This window comes from Rana temporaria, chromosome 2, assembly GCF_905171775.1.
Source record: "Rana temporaria chromosome 2, aRanTem1.1, whole genome shotgun sequence".
Lineage (NCBI taxonomy): Eukaryota > Metazoa > Chordata > Amphibia > Anura > Ranidae > Rana > Rana temporaria.
In genome coordinates this window covers 60,086,044-60,100,805 of record NC_053490.1, presented here as the reverse complement: position 1 = coordinate 60,100,805, position 14,762 = coordinate 60,086,044, and the positions used below count along the sequence as shown (strand labels likewise).

At 42.2% G+C, this 14,762-nt stretch overlaps 1 protein-coding gene across 1 annotated transcript in view; it reads left to right on the top strand.

Moving 5' to 3' along the window:
- Positions 1-14,762, top strand: part of GUCY1A2 (guanylate cyclase 1 soluble subunit alpha 2) — a 293,950-nt gene that overhangs the window by 252,592 nt on the left and 26,596 nt on the right. Inside the window, exon 6 of the mRNA XM_040340243.1 lies at positions 6,978-7,121. Within this exon, the coding sequence (XP_040196177.1) occupies positions 6,978-7,121 (144 nt within the window). The remainder of the gene's footprint in view (positions 1-6,977; positions 7,122-14,762) is intronic.

Below are 14,762 nucleotides of genomic sequence, written 5' to 3'. Positions count from 1 at the left end.
TCGGCCTAAACTGAGGGAAAAAAAGTGTTTTTTATATATTTTTGGGGGATATTTATTATAGCAAAAAGTAAAAAATATAGAATTTTTTTCAAAATTGTCGCTTTATTTTTGTTTATAGCGCAAAAAATAAAAACCGCAGAGGTGATCAAATACCACCAAAAGAAAGCTCTACTTTGCACGACCGCGTAATTGTCAGTTAAAGCGACGCAGTGCCGAATCGCAAAAAGTACTCTGGTCTTTGGCCAGCGAAATGGTCCGGGACTTGAGTGGTTAACAAGGTTTTGGCACCCGCAGCAGATCGTAAAGGCAGTGCATTTTGAACATGCCTTTCCCACACCACGTTCTCGTGTGAACCGGCCCTAAAAGAACCAAGTAGCTAGCTACTATACCCTCAGTTAACATCCTGCTTATGTCTACTACTAAATTATAGCTATGGACCAAAATGCTTTTTGAAATAGCAAAAAGCTACCTACCCCCACTTCTGTAGCTTACATTTTTATTTAGAACAGCAGAAACAAGAAACGTTTCACGCTACAGCGCTTAATCATTGAGCATACAACATAGCGTCTGTACTACCCCGCTGTGGATTCTGACCAGGGAGCTGTCCTGAGTGCTGTTTTTATAAGAATATGAAGAAAACTGTGTAAAGGTTTTTATGCAGGTCTAGCAAATGTACCCATTCATGAAGGGGGTAATTTTTGTAGTCTTTATTATTAATTGTGGTAATTTTGTTCATGCAAAATTTTTAATGTAAAAATGTAATTTTTATTTTGTGTATATATGAGTTATGAAATAAAGTGAGCAGAGAGGGAATAAATCTAAGACACATGCATCTAAAGCAGTGGTTCTTAACCTGGGGGTCGAATTAAAATTTGCCAGGGGTCACTGAATCCTGGCCTGTTCCTAAAGCCCGCTCCGCTCTCCCAGCCTTTTGCGGCTGCCCAGCAGGGCTGTCTCTGTTGCCTGTGGGCACCCATCTGGGCTGTTCCTGGAGCCCACGGCCGCCCACTCAGTATCTTCACAGCCGCCCAATCAGTTCACGGCATAGCTGGGGGGCAGAGACTAAAGGTCAGCTGACTGGTGAGGAATGTGAAGTGGGAGGGGCTGGTGGAGACCCTACCTCCTGGTTTCAGCATAGGTGTCGCTGCTATGAGACACCACAAAGCTGGAGACACAGTGAGTAACACTACCTGTGATTATAGTTGCCATTAAAAGTCCTCACTAGACATGTGCAGACTGGAATATTTTGTTTCGTTTTTTCGTTTTCGTTTGGAAAATAAATGTATTTAGTTACTCCCGAAAATCGTTTTGATTTATTTCGTTTTTCGTTGGGGAATAGCTTTTGTCCGAAAATCCAATAATACTTGGTTTCTGTCGAATGGTCAAAAGAATATTCGCCGGAACGTCGAATCTTTTTGGTCTCTGTCGAATGGTCAAACGAATATTCGACGGAACGTCGAATCTTTACGTCGAATCGTACATTTCCGTTCGAATATTCCGCCTACAAGAATTCTAATGTTGTATGACTAGTAATAATGTCGAATCTATTCTCTATAATGTCGAATCTATTTTCTCATAAATCGAAATCTATTCTCTGTAATGTCAAATCTATTATTTCTATAGTGTCGAATCTTTTCTCTATAATGTCGAATCTTTTCTCTATGATGTCGAATCTTTTCCCTATAATGTCGAATCTCTCTATATCGAATTTTTACCGCAACGAAAACGAAAATAAAGCATTTTTTATGTCGGATCTTTCGGTTTTCGTTTCTTGCACTTTCGTTATCGTTTGTTAAAACGATAGCGAAAAAAACAGATTTTCGGACGAAAATGCATTCTAACGAAAACAAATGCACATGTCTAGTCCTCACTACATTTCTCAGATCAGCAGATGACCTTGATCAAGAGCACCTTAGTTGGCTGATCAGATGTCCCCTCAGCACTGCAACTCATCCTAATTCCCCCCACCAAGGAGTAAGAGAAGGAGAATAGAGAATACATGGAAGGGAGAGGAAAATAGAGGAGTAAGAGAAGGAATAAAAAATAAAGAATACATGAAAAGAGGGGGAGGAACAAAGAAAATGTGGAGAAAGAATAAGAGAAAGAACAAGAAAGATGGCTAGAGAAAGGGATGGGAGAAAAAAAAAGAAAAGAAATTAGGATGGAGAGATAAAAGGGGGGAAAAGGGTGAACAAAGAGAAGAGTGGTACATCCTAAAATGTACCATAAGGGGTTTTAATACTGTATGAGTGGAAGGGACTCAGGGATCACTAAATGTCCGTGGGTTAGGGGCGCAAATTACTTGTCTTGGCTTAGGTGCTGACCACCCATGCTAAAAAATTTTTTTTACTGTTAGGAGTCCCCACAACTTGGAAAAAAATGTCAATGGGTCACGGCACTAGAAAGGTTGAGAACCACTGTCTTAGAGGAATCCCTGGGAAAATATTGCTTGATCTCCTGTGGTCAAATGGAAATGCTTTGGTTGATTAGTGACAGATTTTATACAGTGCCATTAGCAGTTGGTACTTTCCAAATTGTATTCAGTTATATCTGTCAATTTATGACACGCGAGATTCTGAACAGTGACTAGTTTCATCATGTGATAGATTCAGATACATTGATGCAGCCATTGGTGAGAGGAGACCTGTTATGAACCCAGTGCCACTTGCAGTGGAAGACTGCAGAAAAATAAATGTATAGGGTATGGATCTATAGGAAGGGCAATGAGAGAACCGACAGTAGAAGACCTAATTGAAAGATGTGTATAGAGTAGTACAGTATATTGTAAGAGTATTGAAATCATGCGCTAGAAGCTTCTTGGATACAGCAAATGGCTTTACTTTTATGGAGAATGGCAGAACATATCTTACAGCGTTGAACAGGAACAAGGAGTATATAAAACACAATAAGGATGGTACTTCCTTTGATTACCTTACCATAGAATACATGGTAATACATATCACTGGCTGTGATATACATATCAATGGCTCCCGCTGCTGTCTCAGCCATAAGGAGAGGGAGTCCTGGGACAGGCGAGGCTCTCGTGCACATCACTGGATCGAGAGGGACCTCAGATGAGTATTAAGGGAGGCTGTGAGGGGAGCAGCACACAGAAGTTTTTTTTTACCTTCAGCATAGAATGCATAAAGGTAAAAAACCTTCAGCCTTTAAAACCACCCTAATGGTCATGCAATCTATTTCATAAAATTAAGACTTATGCCACGTACACACGATCGAAAATTCCGACAACAAAACCGTGGATACATTTCCAACGGATGTTGGCTCAAACTTGTCTTGCATACACACGGTCACACAAATGTTGTCGGAAATTCCGAACGTAGAGTACGCGGTGACGTACAACACGTACGACGGCACGAGAAAAGGGAAGTATGGTGAGAAACGATTCACGCTTTTCAGCCTTGTGCGTTTCAGTCTGTTACAGCGTGAAGAATGTGCTATCTCCATTACGAACGCTAGTTTTACCAGACCGAGTGCTTCCGTCTCGTACTTGATTCAGGGCATGCGTGGAATTTTGTGCGTCAGAATTGTGCACACACGATCGGAATTTATGAGAACGTATTTTGTTGTCTGAAAATTTGAGAACCAGCTCTCAAATTATCAGATGGAGCCTACGCACGGTCAACATTTGTTGTCGGAAATTCCGAGCGTGTGGACGGGGCATTACTGTGTTTTCTGCCTCTTTTTAACTGTCTCCGTGAGATTCCAAACATCTCCTTATGCCCCTCACTTCAATTTCTTGCAAATGATCACTGCACTTTAGTTGTTGTTATGTGCACTGCTGTATCTCATAGTCCAGAATTCACAGTCCCTAGATATGCTCCTACATAAAGTGGGACCATGGAAATCGAATGTAGCCACCCTTTTTGAGGAAGCCTGATCACAGCAGCAAAACATAATAATTTGGACATTTGAAGCAGGCGAAGAGCAATAGTTTTTTTTAGTTAAGAATATAAACTTGCATTCATTTTTTTTTTTTTTTTATCATCAGAGTTTAGTGTCATTTTAAATAAAATTTAATAAATGGGTCAGGAGTGTTCTCTAATAGAGGGGCAAACTTATGTATTCTGGATTAACAGAAAATGTCCGTGGTGATTTTTTTCCTTTTTTTTTTGCCAGCCATGCCCTAGCAAAACATCGGCATAACAATACCTTTCTGTGTGGCAGATGAGTTAAACACATCTAACATTGATTTAGAAAATAATCACATTCTGTGCCAGCTTTTGTATTGCTTTTGTTTCTACACCTGCTGATATATTGTGCCCACTTCTTGTTCCCAAATATTTCTGTTCCTGAAACCATCTGTTCTTAAAATAGATTACACTTTATTTGATTAAATACAATGATTTGTTTCAGCTGAACTCAAACACCTTCTTAAAGTAGTTTAACTTTCTTTGTAAAAGTTTTGTAAAAAGGATAAATACTGTATATTGATTTTGAAACCTTTAAAACTTTTCATAGTGGAGTAAAAGGCTGTCTGATAGTGTTGTGGAAATGGGCAATGGGGTAATAGTTATATGGGAACCCCAGGCTTTGGGTCTTGAGGCAGTTGTGGGGCTACTATGGCATTAGGCCTGACCATGAGGTCAGTTACAGACATAGAAATATTTATGGCAAGCTGTTGAAATGTTTTTATATATATATTATCTCTTTATTAATGAATTTTTCAATTTAACAAGTTATGCGTTAGTAGTCTCCACCTTTCATTTTCATTTCATATCAAAATAACCCTAAGCATACATTAATATAGAATATAAAATAATAAAACAATAGAATGAAAATCAAAGAATAGTAAAGAACAGAATGGAATTTAATAGAATGTAATCAAATACAATAGAATATGACCTGGCTTCTTCTATCTATCTTCCATTTTCTGAAATTCGAAATTCATATAAAATGAACTCAAATTCGAATAGAAAAATATTAGAAGAGTAGAATAATAAAATATATATAAATATATTTTATTCTACTCTATTCTAATATTTTTCTATTCGAATTTGAGTTCATTCTATATGAATTTCGAATTTCAGAAGATGGTTATATACCGTATTTTCCGGCGTATAAGACGACTCGGCGTATAAGACGACCCCCTAATTTTCCAGCCAAAATGTTGGTTTTGGGATATATTCACCGTATAAGACTACCCCCTTTCCTACTAGTCATGCCTCGCTTCACGGTGCCACCATTACATGCCAGACTATGCCACTACATGCCAGACTGTGCCCCATTACATGCCAGACTGTGCCCCATTAAATGCCAGACTGTGCCCCATTAAATGCCAGACTGTGCCCCATTACATGACCAGACCGTGCCCCATTACATGACCAGACCGTGCCCCATTACATGACCAGACCTGCCTCATTACATGACCAGACCTGCCCCATTACATGACCAGACTGTGCCCCATTACATGCCAGACCTGCCCCATTACATGACCAGACTGTGCCCCATTACATGCCAGACCTGCCCAATTACATGACCAGACTGTGCCCCATTACATGCCAGACCTGCCCCATTACATGACCAGACTGTGCCCCATTACATGCCAGACCTGCCCCATTACATGCCAGACCTGTCCCATTACATGACCAGACCGTGCCCCATTACATGACCAGACCTGCCCCATTACATGACCAGACCGTGCCCTTACCTTATCCCATGCGAATCGCGGCCGTGAAACCTAACATCTTACCTTACCAGAATCGCGGCCGTACGATTTTTCAAAAGCCGCGCCTCCGACGTCTTCTGTTCCGTGATAGGCGGAACATTCAGCTTCCCAGGAGGCACTGTGTTCAGTGTTCGCCTATCACGGAGGCCCTCCGTGATAGGCGGACACTAAACACAGGACGAGAGGCCCTCCGTGATAGGCGGACACTGAACACAGTGCCTCCTGGGAAGCTGATTGTTTCCGCCTATCACGGAACAGAAGACGTCGGAGGCGCGGCTTTTGAAAAATCGTACGGCCGTGATTCTGGTAAGCTAAGATGTTAGGTTACCGGCGTATAAGACGACCCCCGACTTTTAAGAAGATTTTAAGGGGTTAGAAAGTTGTCTTATACGCCATAAAATACGGTATATAAATGTAATTGATAAATTAAGTACATTTATTATTTAAAGTCATTTTTAAATTGTCAGACTGTATAATTCAATTATTTTATGTGAAAGATTTGGCAGACAGCCAGACACATTTAACAGGAAAAATAGCTGATGCCTGATGGTTGAAATATTATCAAATTCGGTTGAAATAATTTCCAATCCGGTTGGAAAAATTTCCAATCCGGTTGAAATATCATCGTATTTGGTTGAAATATTAACGATAGCGGATGAAATATTATTGAATTCTGTTGAAATATTTTCGAATCCGATTGAAATATTATCAAATCCGGTCGAAAAATATTATCGAATCTGGTCGAAATATTATCGAATTCGACCGGGTTTTTCGAATTTGGTCAATTACGAATTACGAAAACGAATCTAACTTAACGAAATTAATTAAATAACGAATTAAAATGAAATGAAACAAATTTTTCCCTTTTGAACATGCCTAGTCTCAGCCTACTGGGCATGTGCCAAGGGTCCTCCCGCCTTCTTCCCTTTTCCCTTTAACCCTCCAACATTAACATATATTCTCGTGATTTTTTAAACTCTACCCACTTCCCCCATATGTTATTATATACTTCTAAAGAGTCTTCCATTCTATGTATTGTTTCTTCTATTGATCTCAACCAATCTATTTTTCACTATCCATTCCTTCATAGTGGGGGCTTCAGGAGTTCGCCACAGTTTTGGGATCAGACTTTTAGCAACGTTCAAAAGATGGGGGACCAAAGTATCCTTGTATTGGGCTATCTTTCTATCTGAATCGTGGAACAAACATTTCCACGCTGTTGAAATGGTTTTATCAGACGTGCCATTACACCTGCCTGGATCATACTAATATAGTTTCTTTTTATCAACAGGTGGAAACCATTGGTGATGCGTACTGTGTGGCCGCAGGACTTCACCGGAAGAGCAAAAGCCATGCCAAGCCAATTGCATTAATGGCTTTAAAGATGATGGAACTCTCAGAAGAAGTTCTCACTCCTGATGGAAGACCCATTAAGGTAATTTACATGTTTACTGGTGTAGCACTACCCCTGCAGGAGCTGCTTTGTGGCTCATTGAATAGTCTAGGCCAGGGTTTGTATTTTTGAAGTGTATTTGCTATTAGAAACTGGCTAGGGGATTTGGAGTGGTGTGGAATACTCCAAAACTATTGAACACAATTCCACAGAAGATGGGTCTCTCTTTCTCTAAGCAGCAGCAGCAACACAGTTTTTTTTCACTCAAAGCTGGGAACCACAAGATAGTTTGCAGAACATGTGTAGCTAGACTGGAACACTCTATAGGTTCATGTTCTCCATTCCTGCAACAAGCCTTATAGACATGGATCCCCACAGTAGCCCACACTTGCACAGGCTTGTTACCAGGAGCTGTTTATAATAGAGGTTAGGAGAAGGATGAATCCCAAAGCAGAACGCCCTTTTAACCTTTTAACCTATCTAATCAATTTTCCAGAGTCAACTTCAGTCATCCTGATCTCAGGTGACAGCACACGTCTTCAGTTACAAAAATAACTTTTTAAATTTGAGAGTATAAGATGAGTAGCACTTTCCATCAACGCACAACTATTTACTGTTATTGCTAACCTCCTACCCAGGGTGCCCTTAATGCTAGCCAGTGCAGGGTTGAAATAATCTTTTAAGTGTCCCCTGCATATCACTGGCATCCTACCTGTGAGGACCTTTATTGGCTCCTAAGACACTTACACAGCCTATCAATCCCAGTGATCTGTAGACTATAGACTCTGGTGCCATCTTGTGGCAAAATAAAAGAAACTACATGGGGCACATCCATGCCCCCGCTCTACAGCAGTGCTTCCATCAGCCACATCCCCATCCCATACAGTCATACAGCCACTTCTTACTCTCCTCCAATATGTCTAACAGAGCCCTGCTGCCATGAGTAAAAGTCTGACTATGTATCCAATCTCACACCTGACCATTCCACTGTAGTGATATTCATAAGAAAGCATACTCTTGCACTCTTCACTGGCAGGTTAAAGTGGAGCTCCACCCAAAAGGGAAAGCTTTGCTTGTTCACACCCCCCCCCCCCCCATCCACTGCCACATTTGGTACTTTTGTGGGGGAGAGGGGAATGGGTACCTGGTTTTGAAAGGTGCCCACTCTTACGTGCGGATAAGATCGGGGATCTATGTGCATTTTCGGCCCCTCCTCCTTCCCCCCGCTGCCTTCTGGGACACACACATAGGTCCCAGAAGTTGGCAGGACCATTTAGAAAGTGCAGCGCGACTTGTGCATGCACAGTAAGAAACCCGCTGTAAAGCTTGAAGGCTTCACTGCTTGTTTCCCTTACTTACAATGCAGCTGCCTGCACCCGAAGCCAATTGACGAATCAGCTTGGGGTACGACATTGCGGGATCCCTGGACAGGTAAGTGTACCAATATTAAAAGTCAGCAGCTACAGTATTTTTAGCTGCTGACTTCTATTTATTTTGTTCCAGACTGGAGCTCCTCTTTAATAGGGACTGGGATCATGGTGGTGTATAATGGTGATACTAGATGGTACAGTCACCACAACATCATTCACCAATAGACTCTAAAATTCAATCTGCTGGGGGGTGAGATAATGTGGGAGGAGCTTGTGGCTATAGGACTTTTCATAGTGATCAATAAACAGTTAGTGGACACCCACTTCCACCTTGTCTCCACTGTCCACCAGGCAGAGGCGTTGCTAGGGGGGTGCAGGGGGTGCGGTCCGCACCGGGTGACACCCGCTAGAGGGGTGACACCATCCCGTTTTTAATTTTTTTTTTTTTTTTTAGCTGACATGCCCAGCCTGCCCTGTACCACCCCAGCCTGCCCTGTACCACCCCAAACAGCCCTATACCACCCCAGCCTGCCCTGTACCACCCAGCCTGCCCTGTGCCACCACAGCCTGCCCTTTACCACCCCAGCCTGCCCTGTACCACCCCAAACTTTCCCATGCCACCCCAACTTGCCCTGTGCCACCCTTACTTGCCCTGTACCACCCCAATCTGCCCTATGCCACCATAACTTGCCCTATACCACCCAACCTGCCCAATGCCACCCTAACTTGCCCTGTACCACCCCAACCTTTCCCATGCCATCCCAACTTGCCCTATGCCACCCTAACTTGCACTATACCACCCCAACCTGCCCTGTACCACCCTAACTTGCCCTATACCACCCCAACCTGCCCTATGCAACCCTAACTTGCCCTATACCACCCCAAACTACCCTATATCACCCCAACATGCCCTATACCACCTTAACCTGTCCTATACCACCCCACTACACCAACCTGCCACTATACCACTCTATACTATCCTAACCTGCCACTATACTGCCCTATACTATCATTTACATGGGCTGGTTTGGGGTGCGCCCCATGCTAGTGCGCTGCCTGCTTGGTGCTGGGCAGCCTAGACAGAGGGGGGGTAACACCATGTTTTACTGCACCGGGTGACACCAACCCTAGTGACGCCACTGCCACCAGGCTGTTTTTGTCCCTATGCTGATCTAAGTGATGCATGACATGTCCTGCAGTGAAGGACTTTGCTCTTTATGTAGAACGAGTAGCGACCCGGTCCGAAGCTCCGTGACCTCGCCCACGGGACCCGATCGCCGCCGGTGTCCCGCGATTGGTCACCGGAGCTGAAGAACGGGGAGAGGTGTGTATATGTAACGCCGCTGGCGTTATTCAGTATAAAACGAGCGCAGCCTTACCTATTCCATCGGCTGCGCTCCGCTCTCTGCACTGGCCGCGTCACTTCCGCCGCGCCAGTGTTTGCGTTTCACGCTGGAACGCGGAAGCGCGCCCCAGCGTGCTCTGCTGTTTCCCGCGCCCTGGCGGGTATTTAAATTGCCAGAGATGACAGCAGGGTGTTCCACTATTTTGTTGGACCCCTGCCGTCACCCGGGACCGCTCTAAAGACCCCTGAAGGAGTATTCAATTGAGGCCCTGATTCCTCATCCTGGTCTGCAACCAGGAACTTCTCCACGCATCACTCCAGGTTTTTCCAGACTTCAGGTTACCCTCTGCAGCTTCCAGCATTACAGACATTATTTCACACCACTCCAGCCTGCAGCTATTTCTCATGGAAGACATCAGTACCGCAAGTATCTGAATCAATGATTTAAAGTGATAGCAGGCTGTATTATCTTCATTTCCTAAGGAACTCTGTTTATGCATATTATCCATCCTGTTTATTTGAGACCTGCCAAGATTCATCTATATGAACTGTCATATGCCTACAATTTAACTCACTACTGCTGTCTTTATACCAGAGACTTTTTGTTATATATACTACAATCCTCACTATTATTTACGTGCTCCCGCACATGCCTATATTACAAATATTAGCTTATGAATCAATAAGCTCTTTGATTGTGTTGGTACTCTGAGGTTGTGATGATTTAAACCATTAACTCTTACCACATATTAGAGTGACTAATTGGTTTACACCTGAGAAACCTCCGCAGCTGAGATCCAATTAATCAAACCACATATATCAAGACAGGATCGTCACATAATAGTGGAACCATAAAAAATAATGGATCCAGTGGAGCTTGCAAACCACTTAGTGGGATTATCACAGCGTGTGGACACTCTCACCACTAATTTGAATGATCTCCGTTTAGAGAATGAGGTTCTCCGTAATCAAAATTTTCCTCAAGCTAGGGAGCGACCTGAACCTAAGGTCTGCCCTCCAGAACCGTTTTCAGGTGACAGAAAAAATTTCCGTCAATTTATTAGTTCTTGTCGTCTTATGTTTGAGTTACGCCCCCGTACCTATTACTCTGACAGAGTCAGGATTCTGACCTTGATCTCTTACCTTAAAGGTGAACCAAGAGTTTGGGCTGATGCCTATGTAGATGAGCACGGTGATCTTCTAGGTGCTCTTAACACTTTCATAGATGAGATGTCTCTCCTTTACGAAGACCCTAACAAACAAATAACAGCAGAAAATTCTATCCGTAACCTTAAACAAGGAAAAAGACCTGTAGAAGACTACATTTCAGAGTTCAAGTGTTGGTGTCGTGAAACTTTGTGGACTGATATAGCCCTCAGAAATCAATTCCGTCTCGGGTTATCTGAGTCTATGAAGGATGAACTCGCTCGTGTGGAAATTCCTACATCTTTGGAGGATCTTATGCTTCTCTCTCTCTCTATTGATCGCCGTCTCAGAGAAAGAAAGGCTGAACGTGCCTTTTCCTATCAACCCACACCCTTTAGGAGGTCCAGATCTCCCCCAAAGGACGTACCTATGGAAGTTGGTACAATCAAGGGCCCATTATCCCCAGCTGAGAAACAAAGAAGAAGAGCCCAGAATCTTTGTCTTTACTGTTCCGCCCCTGACCACATGGTGTCTTCTTGCCCAATCCTAAAGAATAGGTCTGAAGGTAATAACTTTAACATTCAATGGAGCTAGTACTACATCTGCCTCTACCACTAATAATTATATTTCTCTCACCCTTACCTTACAGTGGGATCAAGACAGGACAACCATTGATGCGATGGTCGACACTGGTGCCTGTGGCAACTTTATTGATTTAGATTTTGTTAATTTAAATAAAATCCCTTGTGTGGTAAAGCAAACCCCTTTGTCTGTCATTTTCATTGATGGCTCTACTTCCTCTTTTGGCCCAGTCAAATCTCAAACTGTACCCCTGTTGGTTACTAGTGGTAATGCCCATACTGAGACCTTGGTTTTTGATGTCATACCATCACCTTTATTCCCTATAGTGTTAGGCCTACCATGGTTACATTTTCACCACCCAACTATTCATTGGTCCGATACTGCAATCACTTTAGACTCTACATTTTGTAAACAAACTTGCTACCCAATCTATAACATACTTTTAACTACTGTAAATTGTGAGCGTCTTCCAACTTATCTGCATGATTTTTCCGACGTTTTTAGCATAACCAATGCAGAGACACTTCCACCTCATAGAATATATGACTGTCCTATTGATCTTATCCCAGATAGGCCTATTCCAACTGCTAGAATCTACCCACTATCTCAGCCAGAACTGTTCCATCTCAAGGACTATCTCGATGATAACCTAAGAAAGGGTTTTATCAGACCTTCCACTTCTCCGGCAAGCGCAGCCATGTTCTTTGTAAAAAACAAAGATGGTTCACTCAGATCTATAATCGATTATCGATCATTGAACAACATCACGGTAAAAAATCGTTATCCCCTACCTCTTATCCCAGAATTAATAGAACGTTTGCAGACCTCCAAGATCTTTACAAAATTAGATCTCAGAGGTGCATACAATTTAATCAGGATTCGCCCAGGCGATGAGTGGAAGACCGCATTCAAGACTCGTTATTGCCTCTTTGAGTATTTGGTAATGCCATTCGGGTTATGTAATGCACCTGCAACTTTCCAGCGTTTCATCAACGACATTTTTCGTGATTTATTAGACATTTGTGTTGTAATTTATCTGGATGACATTTTGATTTTTTCTGACACTTTAGAAGAACACACTAAACATGTAAGATGGGTTTTGGGCAGACTCAGAACTCACTGTTTATATGTCAAGCTTGAAAAGTGTGTTTTCAGTCAGACATCTATTTCTTTTCTTGGCTATCAAATCACTCCTGAAGGTATTCAGATGGATCATTCCAAAGTTGATTCTATTCTCTCTTGGCCTATTCCGTCTTCAAGGAAGGCTTTGCAACGCTTCCTTGGATTCTCTAATTACTACAGGAAGTTTATCAAGAACTTCTCAGAGATTGTCAAACCTCTAAATGCTTTAACTAGCAAAAACACACCTTTCACTTGGTCTGATGATGCACAAAGATCTTTTGAATCTCTGAAACTTTCTTATACTACGGCGCCTATCCTCCAACTACCAAACCCTCAATTTCATTTTACTTTGGAAGTAGATGCCTCTCACTTCGCTTTGGGTGCTGTACTTTCCCAACAAGCAAGTTTGTCTGAACCTCTACACCCAGTGGCTTTCTATTCTAGAACTCTAACGTCAGCAGAAAAGAACTACCCAATAGGAGAAAAGGAACTCCTCGCTATTAAAGACGCCCTAGCCAATTGGAGACATCTTCTAGAGGGATCTAAGTACCCAATCACCATACTGACAGATCATTGTAATCTTCAACATTTAAAGGCCTGCAAGACCTTGTCTGCCCGACAGGTGAGGTGGAGTTTATTTTTTGACAGATTTGACTTTTATATTTTTTATAGGCCAGGTTCACAAAATTTAAAGGCGGATTCCCTATCTCGCATCTTTGAAGAGGACACTACTGAGATTCCACCACATTCCATCATACCCCCAAACCGCTTCATTGGAGTAACCACCTCCTTCAAAGAATTACTCTCTCACTCTATTTCCAAGGATTCATCTGACCTACCTAAGGCAGTCCTAAAGCGATCAGACGGAGTATACACTTACAAAGATAAGTTGTACGTTCCTCCACAATTACAGTTGTCACTACTTAAACAACTACATGATTCCCCCTTAGCTGGCCACCCTGGAATCACTAAAACAATTCATCTTGTAAAAAGACATTACTGGTGGCCCCATTTAACTAAAAGGGTCCATGACTATGTCAATTCCTGCGAGATTTGTGCCAGTAACAAACTCTCAAGAAAACCTCCATTTGGTCTTCTAGCATCCATTCCAGTACCAAATAGACCATGGGAGGTTGTGTCAATGGATTTTATTGTCGATCTTCCTAGATCAAATGGTGCCAACACCATCATGGTCACTGTAGACCTATTAACAAAGATGGCACATTTCATTCCTTTAAAAAACCTACCAACCTCTCTTGAGACGGCAACAGCCTTCGTTAATAACATCCTCAAACTACATGGGTTACCCTCTCAGATTATCTCAGACCGTGGATCTCAATTAATTTCCAAGTTCTGGAAAGCTTTATGTAATGCATTAAAAATTGATCACCGCATGTCCACCGCTTACCACCCACAGACAAATGGGCAGACAGAGCGCATCAATCAGATCTTGGAACAATATTTACGTTGCTATTGCACCCATCTTCAGGATGACTGGTATCAACTACTTCCCCACGCGGAATTCGCATATAATAATTCTACCAGCTCTTCATCTCAATTATCACCATTTTATGCCAATTATGGTTTTCACCCAAATAGTTTACCATCCTCCTTTCTCTCAAACAATGTACCTGCAGTAGGAAATTATCTCACTAACTTAAAGGAAACACTCCCTTATCTTACGCTCAAATTTAGAAGCTGCGCAGTTACGCCAAAAACGTAACTATGATCTTCACAGATCAATACCTCCTGTCTACAAAGTGGGTGATTTAGTGTGGCTTTCCACCAGAAATTTACGCCTAAATCTACCCTCGAAAAAATTAGGACGTCAATTCATCGGACCCTACCCCATTTCTCAAGTGATTAACTCCAATGCAGTAAGACTACAGCTACCTCCTGATTGGAAAATACATCTTTCATTCCATATCTCTCTTATTAAGCCATTCGTACCAAACCCATTCGCTAACAGAATCTCACGTCCCCCGCCTCCAGTTGAAGTTATGGGTGAGACCGAATATGAAATTGAAAAAATTCTGGATTCTAGAAAAAGAGGTTCTATAATTCAATATTTAATACGTTGGAAAGGTTACTCTCAACTTGAAGATTCTTGGGAAGATT